Source organism: Sphaeramia orbicularis, chromosome 14 (assembly GCF_902148855.1).
Source record: "Sphaeramia orbicularis chromosome 14, fSphaOr1.1, whole genome shotgun sequence".
NCBI lineage: Eukaryota > Metazoa > Chordata > Actinopteri > Kurtiformes > Apogonidae > Sphaeramia > Sphaeramia orbicularis.
Window position 1 is genome coordinate 30,053,667 of NC_043970.1, and position 20,025 is coordinate 30,073,691.

The 20,025-nt window shown below is 37.9% G+C and overlaps 1 protein-coding gene across 4 annotated transcripts in view; it reads right to left on the bottom strand.

The window, feature by feature from the left end:
* cadm2a (cell adhesion molecule 2a) overlaps positions 1-20,025 on the bottom strand; it is a 259,250-nt gene that overhangs the window by 7,763 nt on the left and 231,462 nt on the right. For 3 of the 4 annotated variants that reach the window (XM_030154802.1, XM_030154801.1, XM_030154803.1), the window contains one exon: positions 16,647-16,760. The exons of the other annotated variant lie outside the window; for it this stretch is intronic. In XM_030154802.1, the coding sequence (XP_030010662.1) occupies positions 16,647-16,760 (114 nt within the window). The remainder of the gene's footprint in view (positions 1-16,646; positions 16,761-20,025) is intronic. 4 annotated transcript variants of the gene reach the window in all.

Sequence of the window (20,025 nt, forward strand, 5' to 3'; positions counted from 1 at the left end):
TTCTGTTTCTTGGCGAGGAAGGACTGTTGTTAGGAAAATGAATTAGGTGTTGGAAGGTTGCTACAGTACAGAAGATAGTCGAGTCACGAAAGAGAGAAGAATCTGCATGATGAGCCAGTTCATGCCTCATGCAAAAGCCCATCAAAGGTTCCCTTTTCCTCCAACAATGGCTTATTTCCTTTATTCACCTTGGCTTCCCTTTTCCACAGTCTGGCTTGAAGGCTATTCAAAGTAGGAGTAAGGACGTGACACTGACGGCGTACCAGTGCACCGTAGATGAATCTAAAAAAGTTGACAGTGACAGCGGTGGGGGAGATGGGCTACGGAATAGCCTGTATTATTCATATCAGTCTATGACACCTGAGAAATTAGTACTCATCTCATTATCCTCCACCGAGTGCCAAGGCATGCCATCTACAGGCCTGTCACTTTGTCTGTGTTTTTGTGTGGATGTGTGTGTGGAGGTTCATGATTGCTAAAATATGGCAATGTCAGAGCAGGGTAAGCAGTGATGGAAGGATGGTTTATACATAGAGCCCACGCTGTGCATTGACTCTGTGTCTCTTCACTATTCCCCTTTTCTTTGGGTGTCCGCCCATGTGGCCAAATTGAACAGCTGGCTCACTCTCGCTCCATAACTCTCCATGGTCTGAGTGACCAGGCCGTCACACTTCACTGCCTCCCAGTGGACAAACACACACTCATACCGACACTCGCGCTCATACACAGACGTGTGCAGCGTGGTTTCACTGTGCTGCAGTTCTGCTTGGTCAGTGGAGCATAGAGTAAAGGAATGTTCCCCTAGCACAGCCCAGCAGGGCGAGGACTGTGGCGTTTAGTTACACACATGGCTGTGTCTCTTCACCTCTATCTGTCAGGACAGTTTTCTACCATCATGACTGCTGTGCTTCATTTTGGCAGTTACAACCCAAAGCAGGTGCAAACAAGCCATGACCATACAATTGTACGTCTACCTATACAGTGCTTCACACTTCGTGTTTGTGCGCTGGTGTCATGTTGAAGGGGTTGTCTGTAAGTCAAACCCCTGGACATTTCCACAACACCTTGTCTGCCTCTGCTGCTACGGCATCAATTTTGACCTGAAGGGAATACTGCACAGAAAAATCCACTGTTTTCTGAGTAACTAACTGCCTCTGTGTTTAAGGCTAGAAGGTGGTTTGGAACACCATGACAGAAACCAACCCTGAAGGAAAAATTAAGTTCATTAACTGCTATCAACCCTCAAAGAATTAAGCCGCCACCGGCAACCAAAAGCATCTATCAATTCATACATTTTTAAAAACTTCTGACTAGTGAAATAGTGATAAATCACGTAGGAAAGGTTAAATGTAAAGACATTTTCATTTGGACATGGACAGAAGTGGCTGCAAATATAGTTCTAGGTTTAAAGGTTTAAAAACAACTACAACAAGTGTTCAGAGAACGCAAACCTCCACCAAACACCCTGAACGGTGTGCATGTGTGGACTGACTACTTCTTTTTAAATTAAACAGTTTCAAGGTTGTTCCATACAGCAGAAAAAGTTGAAGCTTGGTACCAGTCATGTGTATGTCAAATTATATTAAATTCCAACCAATATTTGTTGAGTTATAATGAAAAATGTGTCGTAAATGGGATTTTCAATGTTAAATTGAAATGTCCACAGAGTCCACATTCCACAGTGGATGTGGACAATTTTGTGCCAGATACAAGACATTGTTATAAGCTACGGATGGATCAAATTGGAGGCTAATTGAAGTTGTTTTGAATTTTTTTTTATGAATTTTTGAAATTTGCTGAATGATGAGAGATAGGAAAATCTGAGATTATGTGACCTTGCTGTGACCTTGAACTTTGGCCTACTTGGCCAAAAATTTAATGGGTTCATCCCAGGGCCTAGGCCTATCTGTGGGAACAATTTGGTAAAGACGGTTGTAATAGTTTTCTCGTAAAGTTGCTAACAAACAAACAAACAAACACGCAAACAAACAAACACACAAAGCAAAGTGATCACAATACCTCCTGGTGGAGGTAATGAACAGCACATGATGGATTGAAACCAAATAAAAATGCAGAATAAAGGCATGCTTGTGTTTATCATCGTCTAGTGCAGGGGTCACCAACCCTGATTTCAGATGTTTTCCTCTTCCAACACACCTGATGATCGTTATCAGGCTTCTGCAGAACTTATCATTTGAATGAGGTGTGCTGGAAGAGGGATACATCTAAAACATGCAGGATAGTAGCTCTTGAGGATCAGGGTTGCTGACCCCTGGTTTAGTGTGTTAAAAAAATTGCTTTGCACAACATGGGACCTTTAATGATTAAGGGATGGTTAAAATGATACTTTCATTTTGCGTACTTTTTAAGATTCTGTAAATTGGTGCTTGCTCTATAAAGCCTGAAAACCTGAAACCAAAATGAAATAAAACTAAAGTAAGACTAGGCAGAACCTCAAAAATAAAACAACACTGTTGCCCATATATAGTTGGAATAACTTTGGTTTCAGACACATTCTTCTTTTTATTCCTATTTATACACAGTGATCATCTTTGACTAGGTGCAGTGATTAAATACTGAGTCCCAGTGTGTAAATGGGACTCAGTGTGTAATCATCATAACCAATGAATCACATTGACACAATCATTTCATAAGAACAAGTAAAACTATTTTATTCCAACTGTATGGGCAACAGTGTATAACAACTCTGGTTCAGAAATCTAAATTTCACCATCAGGCCTCCAGTCACAGTGCTATCAAAGCTATGATATATGGTTATTTATCAGTAAAAAAAAGACCTGCATTATTAGGAAGGTGTTCATAATGAAATGGTGATTCTTGTCCATGTGGTGCATTGACTTTAGAGCCTTACCTGAAATGCCTCCACAACTATTCATTATACTGTTATAATAAAACATAATAGAGACATTAGCAGTCCACACAATATGTAATTTTGTGATTAGAGGTCACAGTTTTCACTGAACCCATAAAGCATCTTAACATTAGATGGATTAGCAGGACATTCACAGTTCCCCAAAGGTCTGTCCTAATGGCTAATCCTAATGACATCCAAGTCCAGCCCAGAGTGGGTTCTAATCCCTTTGGTAAAGTCTTTGCCATCATCAACTATAATTTGCCCAGTGGTTTGGTTAATAGCTGAACATTGTCTTCCTGTTCAAGGAAAAAACAGGTAGCATTTATTATATGCCTCTAGGTTCTCGGTCTTGTGTCACTCTAACTCTGGGTCTCTGTTTATTGTTACTGGAACTACTTTTCATTCACACCAACCATCTACCATCCTCAACAAAGCTGCAAACTTCAAGGTACTTTTCAGGCAACACGGGGTCAGAATATGACAATACATATGAAAATATCAGGCGTTTTCATTTAGAATAAAACAACAATAGTTTTTTCCCCTCCCATATTTTTGAAAACGCTGTCACAAAAAAAAATCAGAGTAACCTACAAAGTATTAATGCTTTTCATGTGTGCGCCTTCAGAACACGGTTCATCTGTTCTGTTGTAATGTATTCTGTCCTACTCCACTGCTACTCACGGAGGGAGAAAAATACAGCAGGGGAGTAAGAGGACACACAGAGAAAGGAAATGGAAAAAATAGAGATTGATGGACGGGAAAAGACTGAAATTTCAGTTGAACCAAGACTGAAAATGGAAAGACGACATGGTGGAGAGGGATCTAGAGTAGAGGGTTATACATTTTTATGGCTCCAGAACACATTATCTTTTAATAAGGGCACATACATTCTTCTCTGTGTGATTTAATATGAGAGCGTGGCAGAGCAAACTCCTCTTTTAATATTTATAACACTCTCCTTGTCGCATAGCCTTGCGAGTTGGGCTTGTTTAATAAATTAAAAGAGTTCAAGGCTTTTGTGAGCCACTGCTTGGCTGGACTGGACTAAAAGTGCACCACTAACTCCTCTTCTGATCTGTTTCACTAGCACCGGCCCCATATGTTGTTACTGTGTGTGGAAAGTAATACTGGTCGGAAATACAGCTGTGGGGGTTTTCAAGAGGATGTGAAATAGAAATAATAGAATTTACAGCCATTTTATCCAGCCAGACTAAAAGGCACTCATATCATAATATAACCAAAGGGGGATTAAGTTATACTGCAAAAAATAAAGGTAAAATACAGGCATAAAGGATGCTGTAAAGGTTAAGTCAAAAAGAAATGCCTACAGAACAGTTCAATGTGTGACTGTGACTGTGAAAGTGACAAAAAAGTAGTTAATAAAAGCAAGAGCACACAGGTGTAGAAAGGACATACAAAGGAACATTATTAGTTCAAACATTCCATCAAGGACTCAGCTGGAGAGACATGATGAGCCTACAAGTACGGAGCGATAGATTAATCCCCTGCTTCTTTGAATTAGAAGTCATCACTTCATAGGTACACATACACACACTCACCACTGTGATCTCAGGTTAATTTCTTCACATTAAGTCGTGAATTCCACTTTCCACCCTGAATGCAAATGCGAGCAAGAAATCTATTTGAGATCTGAGCCGCAGCGATGGTAGCGGCGGCTAAGCAGCTGGAGCTGACCACAATACTAATGGTGGATTGATTAGGTCAAGATAAAACTGTCTGTATTTTCTAGTTCTTCAATATCCGTCAAGTCAGAGATCATTTCCTTAGATGTCTTCTTGGAATTTAGCTGAAGGAAACTTGCATCATACCATTTAATGAGCTCATCCCCATATCCATAACAATTTTTATTCATCTTCTCTGCTTAAAAGTATTGTGGATGGAGATGAATTAAAATGAGCATTGAATGATTTCTAAGATTACACCAATGAGATATTTCCACCTCAAACTCTCAGTTATCTTATCAGCAAAGCAACAAATCTCACTAATTTAAAGTGCACTCACAGCTGGTGAAAACAGTTTGTGTGTGACAAGGTTATAATCGTGAACGAAAACTAACGAAATGACGAAAACTAGAATTGAAAAAACATTTTTGTTAACTGAAATAAATTAAAACTATAATTAAAAGAAAAAAATGGTAACTAACTGAAACTGTATTCTGTGTTTACAAAACTAACTAAAAAGGATAAAAATTCTGGATAAAATTCCCTTCCTTTTTTGTCTTTGTCAATGTCGGATTGATATAAAATCCATTTACTTTTCTCAAGCAATTTTCGCTGCTGGCACCACATGACATTTAACGGTCCGTCACTTGTGGTCACTTGTGGTTTACAGTCGTCTTCTGGTCCCCACTCTACCTGGAAACATGGAGACTAAAGTTGGGAGAAAGCAGCAGAGTCCTGTCTGAGATTTATTTGAATTTGACGGTGAAGAAGATAAAAGATATAAATAAACTTAAACTAACCTAAAACTAAGCATTTAGAAAATAACAGAAACTAATAAAAACTAGCAAACCTGCTCTAAAAACTAATTAAAACTAACTGAATTAGAGAAAAAAAAGTCAAAACTAAATAAAACTAAACTATAATGAAAAATCCAAAACTATTACAACCTTGGTATGTCATACTACACAAGCTCAATTAGGACAACAGTAGTCTTAAACAAACGGAACAGGAGGAACAAGAGGAACGCTTCATGGACCTCCAGGCAGTAATGGAAAGTAGTTAAAAAAAAAGTGCTCTTTGGTGAAGGACAGCAGGCTGAAACATGTTGGAGCTTAGTGAGGTCCATTGAGACATGTCATAATTAATAAAGGCATTTTATAATTATAAGAGAGTGCCTTGGTTTTTGTATTTTTTTGTACAAGGACAACAGTAGTATTGACCCGAGAGAAGAAAAAAAAAAACGAAATAGCACCATATGTGTGCGTTTCCGACTCATTACTATCAGAAAATGCTTGTTAAATATGTGGTTATCATATTTTTAAAGACCACAGTTGGTGATCAATACCTGACAAAGTGAATTTAGCATCTGTTGGATTTAACGGTGTATCATCCTCTGCACTACTTTTGCTCTAACATCGATAGATCAGATGCACAGTTCTTATATTAGTATGCTACTTAAAGGCTCTTTATGTGTTATAGGTTATCATCCTGTATATCTGCCTGTTTTCCCCTCAGCATCAAATTAGGCTATATTAAAATTCATCCCCTACAGGCACCCTTTCCTCTTTAATAACGCTTCTTGCCATTGTAGCTTGTGAAGCAATGGTCTCAGTTGCTCAGATCAATAAACCAGCAGCAAGCTTAAGCATGGGTTTATAGAGCTGCAGTGTCCTTGTGTCTCTGGTGAGGGTCAGAGAATCTCTGTGTCTGTGTGAGCAGATCAGGGTGTGAATACATTAGACTGAATTTATAGGAACCCATTTCCACATACACTGGAAAAGTGTTAGAAGGAATTTTATATAAGTTTGTCTTTTCAGTATTTGTGTGATACTGACTAAACTATGACTGAAAAGAAACAAAATGAATAGATATACAGTATTTTTTCAAATAAGCCTTTTCAGTCTCAAGGTTGTACATTTCTCAGTATTTTGAATAAACTACATATAAGACATTTGTGAAACATATCTTACATTAATATTTGAAAATGCCGGATATTAGATGTGAAAATAATAAAGGGCATACTTCTTGTATGTATGTTTTCAGCTGCACTGAGACATAAGTTAAGGTCTAAAGAATGAGCGCCTGCAAACACGGAGCACTAAAAGATAGAAAGTGAAGAAGAGTGCCTGCAGTCCAAACTCGTTTGATGAGTCAATTATACTCAACTTTTTTGGCTGAGACTGGATATTCACCAATCTGCATCTAATGCCGGCTCTACTGCCAAGATGAAAGAGTCCCTGGAGGCTGAAATAGAGGGCCGACAGACACATTGTGTGAAAACTTTTGAATACATGCACCCATGCATGTGAGAAAGACAGGGAGGAGGAGACTCTATAAGACGGGTGTGTGTTTGTGTGAGTGCTTACACACTATTGCTAGCTGGGTCAGAGTGGATTAATTAGATTCTGCAAACAAATTACTTCTGCTAATCATTCAATAAAGCCCACACGTGGACTTGGACACTATCTCGGATATGCAACCCCCTCTTTCTCTTCTCAGAGTGAAAAGAAATTGTGGTCAGCAGGGTAACAGCATGAAGTTATAACCAAAGCAAGATAATTAATCATATGAATTCATTAAATCACATGCAAGTCAGTCTGTCAAAGTAGCTCTCTATTCTAAAATACCCATAACCTTTTAAAAAAAAATACAATGAAGTACAACTAAGAAGCAAAGAGATACTATCAGTGTTGCTCTTAACTTAATCATGGTTATATTGCATTTCTCAGATATTCTGTGTAACAATGCAATATGTGGCTGGAAAGTGAAGAACTGCCTTGTGTGTCTAATGCAGACTAAATTAGAACACATGCACAAATAGGTGATCTCCGTGGAAAGCAAATTCCCCAAAACCAGACAAACTGTGAAACGACAACTGAAGACTTTATGTCAAGAAATGAAAATGAGTCATCCACATTTGTGCGCGTATGCATGCATGTGAGTCCATGAGTCATTCTTCAAGATTGCAAGTGTCCTCCACCATTGTGATTAAATGAATGGAAGGGCTATTGCATGTAATTCATAACACTAGCCCCAGGTTTTAATGATTTCTCTTGTTCGGTTCTACTTTACTATACCAAATTGTTGCTATAATTCTTCCCCAAAGCAAGTTAATGTGACAGGTCATCAATAAGCTCGCCCAGCAATAAGTGGAAAGACCTTTGCATTATGTTTTAATTTCTCCTGTGCTCCTTAGCTTTATGGTGCAAAGAGTGGAGAGTTGGGAGGGGTGGAGAGAAGATGGTAGGTGCTGCTCAATATTTAACCATTTCCCCCTCAGGGAGGCTGTTACCGGAACTTAGCCTTTCTGGTTAAAACACAGTCACTAACCATTTGTCCTCCAGAAAATATGTCTTTTTGCACACCGGATGGCCCAACCTATGCCCTCTGTTTTAAAACAAGATCAATAGCAATGGAATAAAGCAGTTAAGAATCCCTCCAAGGAATGAAAATTGTCCCTACACTTATTGAGTTTTCACAAAAGGGCTCTTCTCACCATAAAGCAGCTTGAATAGGTGAATGTGGGGTTAAAGACATAAACTATTAGTATCTGTGGAGTGCATTACATTATGTGGTGCTAATGTGCTTTTTAATTCTTGAATACTTTGCTGCAATAAAACTAGAACATTAAAAATCTTTGCACTTATTCTTAAACCTGCACACCATAGACTGAGTTTTGCAGGTGCCACAGCATATTCTTTTTCATACCGCTGGACTTTTCGACAAAATTTTATACTTTTAATATGCATGTCAGTATCTTCCAATTCATTTCATAACAGTTCAACTTTAATAGGTTGTTTATTTTTGTATTGTTTCTGATCATTTACCACAGGCACATAATAATCAAGATAAAACAGTTTCATCCTTTTGGATTGCTCATTAGTTAGAGCACACTTCTAAATGAGACAAATGAACAGCTTAAAGCGATGTTCTACTTTGCTAATGGATATGTTCACCTGTTGGGATTTACTGCCAATAAGGATGTGTTTCTGTGCTTGTACCACTTCCAACTCCTAAAGATCTTAATATTTAATCCAGACGAAAACACAAATGGTATCATGTGCAGTCTGCAACATAAATTAAATTTTCAGAACGGTGTTAGATCATATCATTACTATTGCATGAAGCAGAGAGCTAAATTCAGATTGGCTGGTAGACGTTTGTGAGGTGAAGGGGTGGTGAATAAACACAGATCAACTGGGTCAGATTTCACAGACTGGGTAAAAATAATCCTCATTTTTTACGATTCATATGCAGGTTTTGCTCACTTGAAACAAGACAAACCCAAACATTTGGACCCTGACAAATCCTAGGCTTTGGATTTTGCATTGTCTCAGAGTGTGACTTTGATGAGACAAGAAAGATCTTCTGTAGGTTTAGGGAACTAATCATAAAAAAGTCATCCTTCAACAACAATGATCATGTATTATGATTCTAACCTCCTCTAGACTCCACTGACAGTAGCAGCAGCAGGATCAGTTTAGTAATATCTTTGAAGCCATGGTATACACTTTGATTAAGACTCTCAAGGTTGTTGGTGCATTTCTTTACTTTTATCTTATGCTTCTCTCAAGGAAGGACTAATGGCACTAAGAGAAGAGAACTTTCACTGTGTGAGGAGGTAGATGGGCATTATTTTATTTTTTCTATCTTCTCTGTAGACAGAGACACTGGGCATGAATAATTGCTGTCTTCTCGGCGGTGGGCCCTTTTTCTGCGGCAATACGAGGCTACAGGGGATGCGGTTGGCCACAAGAATGCTGATTATGAGAAGTGAATAGTAAATATTTTAAACACCAAAGAAACCCTTGTGCATGATTCAACCTTTCAGCTTCACAAGGTCAAAGCTAATTTGCAAGCCATGAAAAAGCATTTGGCAGATTTTGGAGAACACAGTGGTAGTCAGTGAAGGGAATGTGAATGTGAATGTGTGTGTGTGTCTGAGGAGGGTGGGGGTCTGGTGACATTGTATAGACCTCTGATACTTAGTGAAAGAGTTATTATAGCCATTAAGGCTGCCTGGGCTTTGGAAGAGATGTGTGTGTTGGGCATACCTGCCAACACCTCATTAATAAAGTGAATCGCAGACTGCAGTTATGCTTCGGTCCTGGCATTATACAGCGCCCATGAAAAACACAGGAAACCCACGCATACCTGTACACTGGCTGCACTCCAAAGGTCAACAACAGTTCGAATTAAAGTCATGGGTTACTGTCATATTTACAGTTCTCATTAGAGACATTCAGTCTACAAGACAAAAAAATATTCACTGATATTCCTGCCAGGATGGAAAAAAAATGCTACTTTAAAATGGTCCCTGATTTTACTACCTACATGCTGTCTCCATGACAGCAAAATTAGTCACAAAGAAGCATTTGTGTAGTTTTATTACTGTAAAATAATTTATCTTATTCACATTTGGTAACTTGGGTAAATGCATCACATTTAAGCCTTGAGACCAAACATTTGTACCAAAAAAAAAAAAAAAAAGCCAACAACAAAAAAACACAAAACTGCAGGATGTTGTTTTCTGTTCTGCAGCCAATTTACCTAGTGCCTGCCTAATAATAACTTGGATTATATCCTGAATCAAAAGCTGTTTTTAGATGCCTAAAACAGTTTAGACAAGTGAAAAAGCATAGGAACTTATACTTAGTGGTACATCTGTGTTAAGAGAAGAAATAATTTAGATTGGTTTAAAATGCTCCAATATTGTATCACATGTACTGAATGTTATATTATCCAGTAACAGAACTGTACTGTACAGCAGTCCAAAGCTTAATTTAATAATGTTTAATAACTAACAGACACAAGGCCATTTCTATTAACATGACATGAAATGAAAATGTTGGTACTACTTTTTTAAAATTCAGATTAAATTTATCCCAATTAACATCAAGGTTAATTAATATCAAGTTTGATTAAATTTGTGATGCTATGAAATCCTACTTTGCCTCCGGGCTCCTTTTCAGCCTCATTGTAGTGGATTGTCCAGCATCACCTCACTGTCCCAGCCGCCCATGGATGTGATGGAAGCTGACAGTTGTTTTTTTTTTTTTAACCTTTTATTGAGCAAGTGACTGTTTTTGGTAATTCCCACAAACATTGAATATGGGGCCAATCCCGTGCCTCAGTGAGGTCAAGAACCGTGTTGGTTTTTATAACACTATACACTGATTCAGACTGATATAGACATTTTAAAGCTGTAAATAGTGAATATGAGGTATTTTTGTCAGTTTTTGACCTTATAACAGTTGTTTTATTGCATGTGTTTACTTTTTAGCAAGTGCTGCTTGGACATTTTATGCCAATAGAAGGGAGACTGTTGTCACGCCAACCGACAAGGAGGTAGATGACGATGTCCAATAACACACTAAGGTTGAAATTTACAATTTCAGAGTATTTCAATGAGTGCCCTATAAAGGGTTAAAAGTAACATCGGTACAACCTCACTCTTGACCTCGATAAAGTGCTAATATCATAAGGGCTGTATTTTGGCTGAGGTTTAACACGGAGAACCTGTGTGATTTACAATGCAGATCAGAATAACAGTTGGAACACAAATTTACTACAATCCTCACTGATTTAGTAGAATTTGGTGCAGTTTTGTTTACATGCATGATTTAAATTACTTATCATCTCTTATATTTTATTATCTCTATATATTTTTGTGCTGTTAAGTATAGACATCTTTGCATTTGCATTGTTAGTAGAGTTTACTATTCTCATTTCGCATCCAAAAAATCTGCACGACCAGAAAAGACGCACAAGAAATGATGCAGAATGTAACAGACATCAGCCCTACCAGAGCCGTATGAATTTACTTGGAACACGAACATCCACATTATGAGCATTCACTACAGAGTTCCTTTTATTGTGTAGCGGGAAAGTAATGCAATGTTTTGTCACTGGGGTAAGAACTGACTGGTACTGATAAATGTGTCTACAAATCAATTCAAACCATTTTTTTCTACACTTTTTGCTGGCAGATAATTTATACATTTTAACTTTTTGGCTTGGGAAGAATGGGTTGAACAGAAACATCCATAGTGAGCACAAGACCTGCAGGCAGCAGACTCTTATTGCATTCTGGGAGAACCCACCCTCCAACTTGTCATCAGGGTAAAACTTTTATTATCCTTGCTAGTGGATGAGATCTGCTGCCTGCAGTACTGTGGAAAAAATGCAGTTAATAGCATCTTTCCTTTTTATTTGACATAGTTACTTCTGTCAGTAGATGATCTGCATTGATACAATAAAAACAGACATCTGTTTCTGTTCTTGCAGAGGTACCTGCTATATTGAGTTTCACCATTCAACCAGAACTGAACTCCAAAGGACATTAAAAAACATTATAACTCTAACATAATGACTAATTAACTAAAACATTTTAAATACGGTTCTTCTTGTTGTTGAGTAGTTGTTCAGATCTGCTTTAATATTTCAGGTCATGTTTATAGTCATTATTCTAATGTTCTAAATTGGTAAATGAACTTGAATTACCACCATTAGCTTCCAGAGCTTTTAATCACTGCTAGTCGTAGAAAGATGCCAGTGATTTAACTAATTAATTTGTTGGTATTAAAGAGCAAAGCGGCAAGATAAAAGTTTAGTAAAAGACAACATATGTAGGGTAGAGAGGTGTAACTGAGAGGTGTCATCAGGTATATGGCATGCTAATATTCAGCATATGGGCTTTAGTCCTGAACCTATGGTGTATTTCCCTTGCACAGGAAGACAACTTTATTAAAAAGACAAAACGTCATGAGGCTGGTACAGCTCCACAGTTGTTTGCTTTCATCTGGAGCCTGTGAAAAGACCTGGTAATAAATCAAGTAGACACATGAAAGCAGATAGTGTAGTATCCTGTGACTGGGAGATGCAGTGAGGGAGTCTGATATTTAGATTCCCTGAAGATACACTGAGGAGCTCAGCTCCTTTTGTGTCTCTACACTACACAAACACACATCAGAGAAGAACTGAGACACGCTGATGAAGAATATCCAACAACGTGCGGAAGCCTGTTATCTAACCGGGTCTTCAGAGATGTGAGGGTAAGAGGGAAGAAGCGGGTGAGGAAAAATTGAAAAAAAAAAAAAAAGCATGGAGGGAAAGCAAAGCAGCAGTGGAGAGTAGGAGAGTCAAGACTCCTGAAGGGCTTTAAAGATGGTAATTTAGAGAAAGAAGCAGTGATGAGAGGAAATTATTCTGAGTGAATAGGACTAAGGAGCACAAGGAAGTTGAGCGCAATTGAGGAATGGGAGGAAAAATGCACAAAACAGGACAGCAGCTGAACTCTACATCAGAGGGGGCTGAACGGTAATGACAGAGCTATGGAGAAGTGGACAAAAACGCAATTTAAGACAAATGACAGGGCTGTATTATAAGCTTTTAAAATACTATTTTAGTTTACTTGAATGTTTGTTAGTATATGTAAAAATTATGGCATGTGTTGTAAAAAATTGTCAGTTTTCTCATTTGTCTCAAAATGGTTACATACTTTCACCACAATGAAGATGACACAGGAGAAGGCTCTGTTACATGCAGCCTACCACAGTACATTAGCTTTAAATTGACATGTCACTCAGCAGCATTGATTGACGTATCACTCTACTGCAGAACACATGGCGCCATGTCAGCATTACTGTACTCTAGCATTTTGCAAAGAACCGGAACTGCAACACAGACTGAAATTCAAACAAAATGTAGTCTGAACTTCTAACAGGCCTTTGCCCATTTTGGCACAATCAAACAAAAAGGGTTGAATGTACTGCATGTGTACATGTCAAGGATATATTGCTAACTCCTATCAAGCTACTAACAAATGATCCAGCAGTATGCCACATAATTTACAAAGAAATACATCATCAATAAAACAGCACTGATGATCCTGGTGACACAAAAACATGCCCTCCCTGGCTATGGCCTGAATTCTGTCCATGAAAATTAAACAGGATTTGTGATAAGGCAAGAGTTCAGTGCATCCCAAGTGTCACTAACAGAAGACTTTAATTTTTTTCCCCCTCAGACTAGAGGGAACTAGAGCATCCTAGTCATATCAACACTTTACCAGGCACTGTGACCTGCTGACCTTTTTCATGATCAAATGGCTGCCATAAAAACTCAGCAAAAACACAGATAAAGTTTTAAAACTTGCAATTTGCACTTGTTTTGGCTGTTTTTCTGCAGCCACATTTGTCCATCATGACAACCGCAGAAACTCCAAGAAAAAAACAAAAAACAAAAAACAAATTGCATATCATACAATATGTAACTAGTGACTGACTCTTTAAGTAATGTAAAGTGTCACTAAGTTTGTTGCTGTTCTGTTTGGTACTCAGATCTGGGAGTCATGTCATCTCTGAACCCTAGAAGAGGTTGTGCTGATAAGTCAGGATCTGGTGGTCAATAATGTGCAATAATGCTCTGCAGCTGTTACACTCTGGGATTGCAGAATAATAAGAATATATGGATATGTAAGAAAGCAGTGTGATCATGAGTGCTTCTTTTTTTAAATTTTTAAGAATGTTTAATTCTGCCTGCCTTTCTCTTGCACTGGTGGGTTTCATATTGCTGGTGTCCACTGTGAAATTTCCCCATGGTGGGATCAATAAAGTCTTATCTTATCTTCTTATATTTAAATACCTGAAACTAATGGATAATTTGCACACTGGCCTGATCCCTGACTGAATATTTCATTCTTGATAACACCAAACATTAATTCAATATCATTCAAGCCTCACAAACTCACAAATTTGAAGAAACAGAAAGATACATAGAATAGCAGTGAGTTAGAACTGTGTTTGTTCACAGTTAATGCCTGCTTTCAGCATGTAGTACTAAGTTGTACCACCTGAACTGTGTGCAACAGGACTTATTTGAATGGAACAAGGCTGATTTTGAGTTGCATGTAGATATTCCCCCATTTAAATTCATGCAAATGACACTGGCACAACATTAGCTGGGTTTCCATTACACTCAGAAATGTGCAAAATGTAAACTGCACAATAGAAAACTGGTAATGGAAACACAGAAATGTTGCAAACACTGCCAAACATTGAAAAAAAAGTTTTTATACTCTCATGAGGCGGTTTTTGAGATGTTTCGATATAGAAGTGTTGTGCAAAAGTGTAATGGAAACACATTTTGCGCATTTTCACTAGTCACAGGCATGACAAGTCTGGTGCCATGAGAGGTTCAATAACATAACAGTTCATTAAATGTTGCCCGAATCATTTGGAAATTCTGGATCCATAACTCACTGGTGAATTCTGTACAATTCTCTCCCAGAAATCCATTATGCGTGGCCACTGTCATAAATAAGGACTTTGCCTTGGACGATCAGGCGTGTCTGCAGAGTGACATTGGGGACTTTACTAGAATCATGCATCAAAAGCCAAACACTCTTCAATGGAAACACCTACAAGCAGCAATTGTACTTTGTCAAAATTGTAGAAATATCACTTTTATTTTGCAGAAAACTGTAATGGAAACCCAGCTACTGATGCCATCTGTTAAGCAGCACAAGTTGCAGTACATTCAATCAATTTTGGGTGTTTTGTACATCACTCACACTATTTTGCTTCATTTGCATTACTTTTGCCCACAAAACCTGCATGATTATCTAGAAGATGTGGCCAAAAGTGTTTTTACATGTTCATAAACCTCATGTAGACAAATATGCAAACCCCAGTTACCTCCAGCATCCCTGCTGGAGTCATTCAACATCCACTTTAGAATCTGAATGTATAATACTATACAATGAAACAGCGGCCTGTCACCTTAAAATAACTTCTTCTATTGAAAAGCTTTTTGATCACCTCAGGTAACTTAAACTAAAGAATGGTTACAATTTCCCCTGAGTCTTTAAACTCCATCCATTTGTTATGGTTCATGACTTCCACAAATAATACCTTCTAATGCCCTGTAACTGACTTTGATAGAATGCTACTATGTACAGTGCTGCTCAGGCTTTGTTACTACTTGTGCTGTGGGATTCCCTGATCGATTACTTTCTAGATGCTATCAAGAATTTTGTGCCATGCCTCTATTCCATACCCTCTTTGAATATGCATATACACACCTTCCTTCTGCAGCTCTCTCAGTCCAAATCAAAATACTAAATACAAACACAGATGACCTGACACTGTTTCAAGCTGTTGCGGAAAAGCGAAGCCAGTGCTCTCAGCTTCTGTGTCAAGGCACCGAGTGCAATAGTAGAGACACAACTGAGGAAATCTGAACAGTGATCAGTAATTACAGCTGTCAATCATGTATTTAAACCCCCTGCCTGTGTGAAAGCCCCTACCTGTGATTAGCCAAAGACTGCATCATGGCTCAGCTAGAGTTCACAAAATTGTATCCTGTTTCCTCTCAGACCATGTGAATTCTAATTTGCAGAAAGGTAATTATAGATTTTTATATCCATTGACACCAGAGGAAAAAGAATAAATGAAAAATCAATCACTGCAGCACTGAAGGTGTTTATATCAGTATTTATGATTAATGACTGTAGGAGGAAAAACAGTTTGACAGATGTAACTAAATCACCAAATACTATGTGTGCTTTGAACATTAACATGGTTTTTCTTATGTTAAATCTGAAAAAAAGAACTTCTAAAGTCTGAATTCCTCCAGACTTAATGCAGCATTAGGAGTCATGATGAGGTGCCTCCAGTGGCCAGACATTTTCAGTTGGACATGACATTTGCTTCTTTGAGGTTTCAGGGCACAGAGGTACTGAAGTCTTTGAAATGCCAAGGGGACAGTGGATGGAGTATTTGAACAGATAGAAACTCTTTAAATACAGTCATTTGAGGTTTTTCAGAAAATGAAATAAATGAGAATAATTCCATTTTGTAAGAGTACAAAATAACTTCATTACAAAAATGGAGTTTCAATCTCCATTATTGCTTCATTCATTAAAAACAAGTCAATATGTCCACATGAGATAAAAGCATTGACACTTTAGACAGTGGAGTTTCTCAGAGAGAAGTAAAAGGACAGAAAAGGCATGAAAGTAAAGGTGAAATGAAAATAAACAGGTGCATGCTCAGGGGGCTGTGGAGATGTGTGGGATGGTACTGTACCTCCGTTGCCAGTGACTGTGGGGTCTGAGGCGTGGGTGCCTAATAGTGCAGTAGAATCTGGAGGAATGGGATGTAGGGGGGCAGTGGTGGATGGAGGTGGGGTAGTGGGTGCGTCTGGTGGAGGGGAGACAGACACACATGTACACAGAAAGAAAAAAAAAAAGAAAAAATAGTAACAACAACAACAGTAACAACAAAAACAGAATTCACATGGGTGCAGTTAGGTAACAAAATGACATAAACTGGTCAAAAATGGTAAAGATTATGTAGTAAGTGCAAACTAAAAAGGGCAAGTAAACATATAATTAAAAACACAAACATAAAATTGTTAAAAACATAAACCTAGTTCACACATGAATTACTGCTGATGCAAACTAATGTGCCACAACATACCTGAACTCAAATCTCACAGATTACTTTTTAGTTGTTTGGATAGTCCCACCCCTTCCTGTTGTGTCCCATGAGATCTTATTTCAAAAAAAAAAAAAAGTATTGTACTCACTGGTGAGAGACAAGTAATTTTATGATCCCGTACATGGACGACCTCTGAATGACCCTGTCCAACCTCAGAACGACAACCGGAGCACACTCTGTTTTTAACCCTCCTGCCTCTAGTAAGTCTTTGTGTTTTTCGTGGATCCCTCTTTTACTCAAAGGACATGCCTGTGCTACTGCTGCTGTCAAGACGAATATATAAAAGGCATTCCTACTGATATTCTGAACCTCAAGGATTGTAAAACTTTATCATATCTATGCCTGATGGTAACTGTAAGAAGGCTTTTCCTTGAGCCATTCCTTGTCAGACCTTTGCATTGCATTCTGCCACGTTAACATCTCTCCTCAAACCTTTAATTAAAAACCGTCTCAAGCTGACCATAAGGCTCTGAGCTTCTTCACTGCATCCTGTCTGGATTATGCATCATTAACATGTATGATAATTGTCAGTTTAAATTATAATTCTAGTTGTGACAGCCATAATGTATTGTAAAACTGCTGAATTTCCAGAATGTGAAAACATGTAAATAGAGAGACTACATACCTGAATATTGTGGGCCACAATCTGTTCAGAGTTAGTTAACCATTTAAACCATAAGCCTAAAATGGTCCGCCTGAACTTTTTTTCTTATTTTGACTATAAAAATGTTAGAAAATATGCTGTGAGTGAGTCCATTTGCCCATTTTTCTACAGCACTTCTTTTCCTCTATATCTTTCAAAATTTAGCAATCATTTACAATTTACTGTATGTTATAATACTGCTAAAACGGCTTCTTCCCCAGCTTCTAGTACAGGCATGATCGAAATTACTGTAAGAACCTAATAACGTCTAAAACTCCAACAGTTTCTGAAACCGCTGGAATTTTTCCAATTGCACAAACAGTGAAAGACATACAGCCATCCAAACTGCATATGTGCAGGATGTGTCAACGATGACACGCCAGGTTTTAAAGAGTTAAGATGTCTCTGCAGCTTAAACATGAGTAGTATAGTGGTTTTATTTGCATCTTTTATCACCTTGCTCTTGAAGACAGAGGTGAAATATGCTGAGGTGTTAGTGATGGGTGTCATGTGATAAGAGACAAACTTTGACATTCAGGGCTTGTAATTTTTTTAATCAATTGACAAATGTCATATGAGTAAGTAGTGGCACAGTTCAAAATTATTTATTTCTCACTATTGACCAGTGTTCATATTTTTTCTGGAAGAGAAACAGAGGAAGGGACTGGACTTTCATAGAACAGACTGTTGACTTTATACAGATTTTCTAACATTGTATATTAAATAGCAGCTGTGACAAACCTTCTTATATTAAAAATTCATGTAATTTTTGGATCAGTGCTCAAGCAAGACATTAATAGTAGGGCATTCCATGTTTTTCCATGTAGCAAACATCTGTACAGTACATTACCCAGACCAATGTTTTCATTTTGTTCTATCTTTGAATATCTGCAGCAGGAGGACAGGATTAATGTTGAATCTGCTAATGTTGGCTGATCTCTGTCAGGCTTCAGGTAGATCATGTGCTGGAAAGTTGGATTTCACCAGATGAACTACAAATTAAACAAGTGATCCATGCCAGTTAACTATATTTGATGAGATGAGCTAAGATGTCTGTATTGTACTGTTTTGGACTCCCTACTAGAACATAATGGTGAAAGAGTTTGATCTGAGGCAATGTTTCTTACTGTCACATGTTAAAGCAACAGGAAAAACAGGCCTGAAACACTATGTGACAAAGTTAATGAGGTTACACCACCACCTTGGCTTTTATGTTTATGTCACTGTGCTTTTTTACAGTGAGCTAGAGGATTTTAATTGGCTGTGGTACTCTTTCTCAGGGCCAACTGTCCTGCATGTCTCTGTGACATTTCAGCCTTAGTGTGAATCACTAAGCAGCTAACTGCATGTCTTGAGGATAGAGGCAAAAGGAGAGAACGTCTCTTCGTTGGAGGGGAACCATTAAAAAGGTATTTTCCAAGAATTATGGAAGCAATTGTGAAAGGCTAAAAGGTGTGCTAATCACTAATGAAGGGTAGGAACAGACCGGGTGCCATTTGAAAAGAACAAGTAATGAATCTGGTTAAGACTCTTTGCCCCTTTCATACCCAATTGCCTTTTTGTGCCGCAGAATTTGTCAGTTTAATAGCATCACTGTCATTAAGTGCATTGGTTATTCTTGTTGTTACACTGGCTGGCATTTGAAGGAATTGTTAGGTGCACACAGTCACCATGACATGGAGGATTGGTGCACAAATTAAACTTACCTTAGACCATGCACTGAGAATTAGGGAATGGGTCTGCAAAGTGTAAAAGAGTAAATAGGAGATGTAAAAAGTTACTGTACTTTTTATGTTGCAGTAATGAAGCGCTCTGATAGGCTGATAGATTTTACTGGATGGTATCTAAAAGGTGATAAAGAGTCTAAATATTCTATTATTTATCTGTCATGCTTATGCTCATCTATCAGCTTCTAAGTGGGTGTCACTTCAAAACCAAGTTAAACAGTAACTTCATTTCTCAAATCATAAATCTTGTTATTAGATATTTATCAGGTTGTTTATTTCACTATATCTGAGATATTTTGAAAAGGTGAATGAGTATCTTTATGTTTTCTTTTTACAGTATGGTGAGTAAAAAGCAACTATATATTCTGATTGCAATGTTATTTAAAAAAAAAAAAAAAAAAAAAGGCTCACAATAACCTAAATGGAGAAAATTTAATCAGAAAAATCTAATTCGTTAATTCATCTCACCTAAAATTCAAAGTAAACAAATGAATACTCAACAGCCATGTTAAAGACTTTGTAATCACATGGATCCAGATCACACACATATGTTTTGGAAATGTGCAAATATTCAACCCTTCTGGGGGAAGGTTCA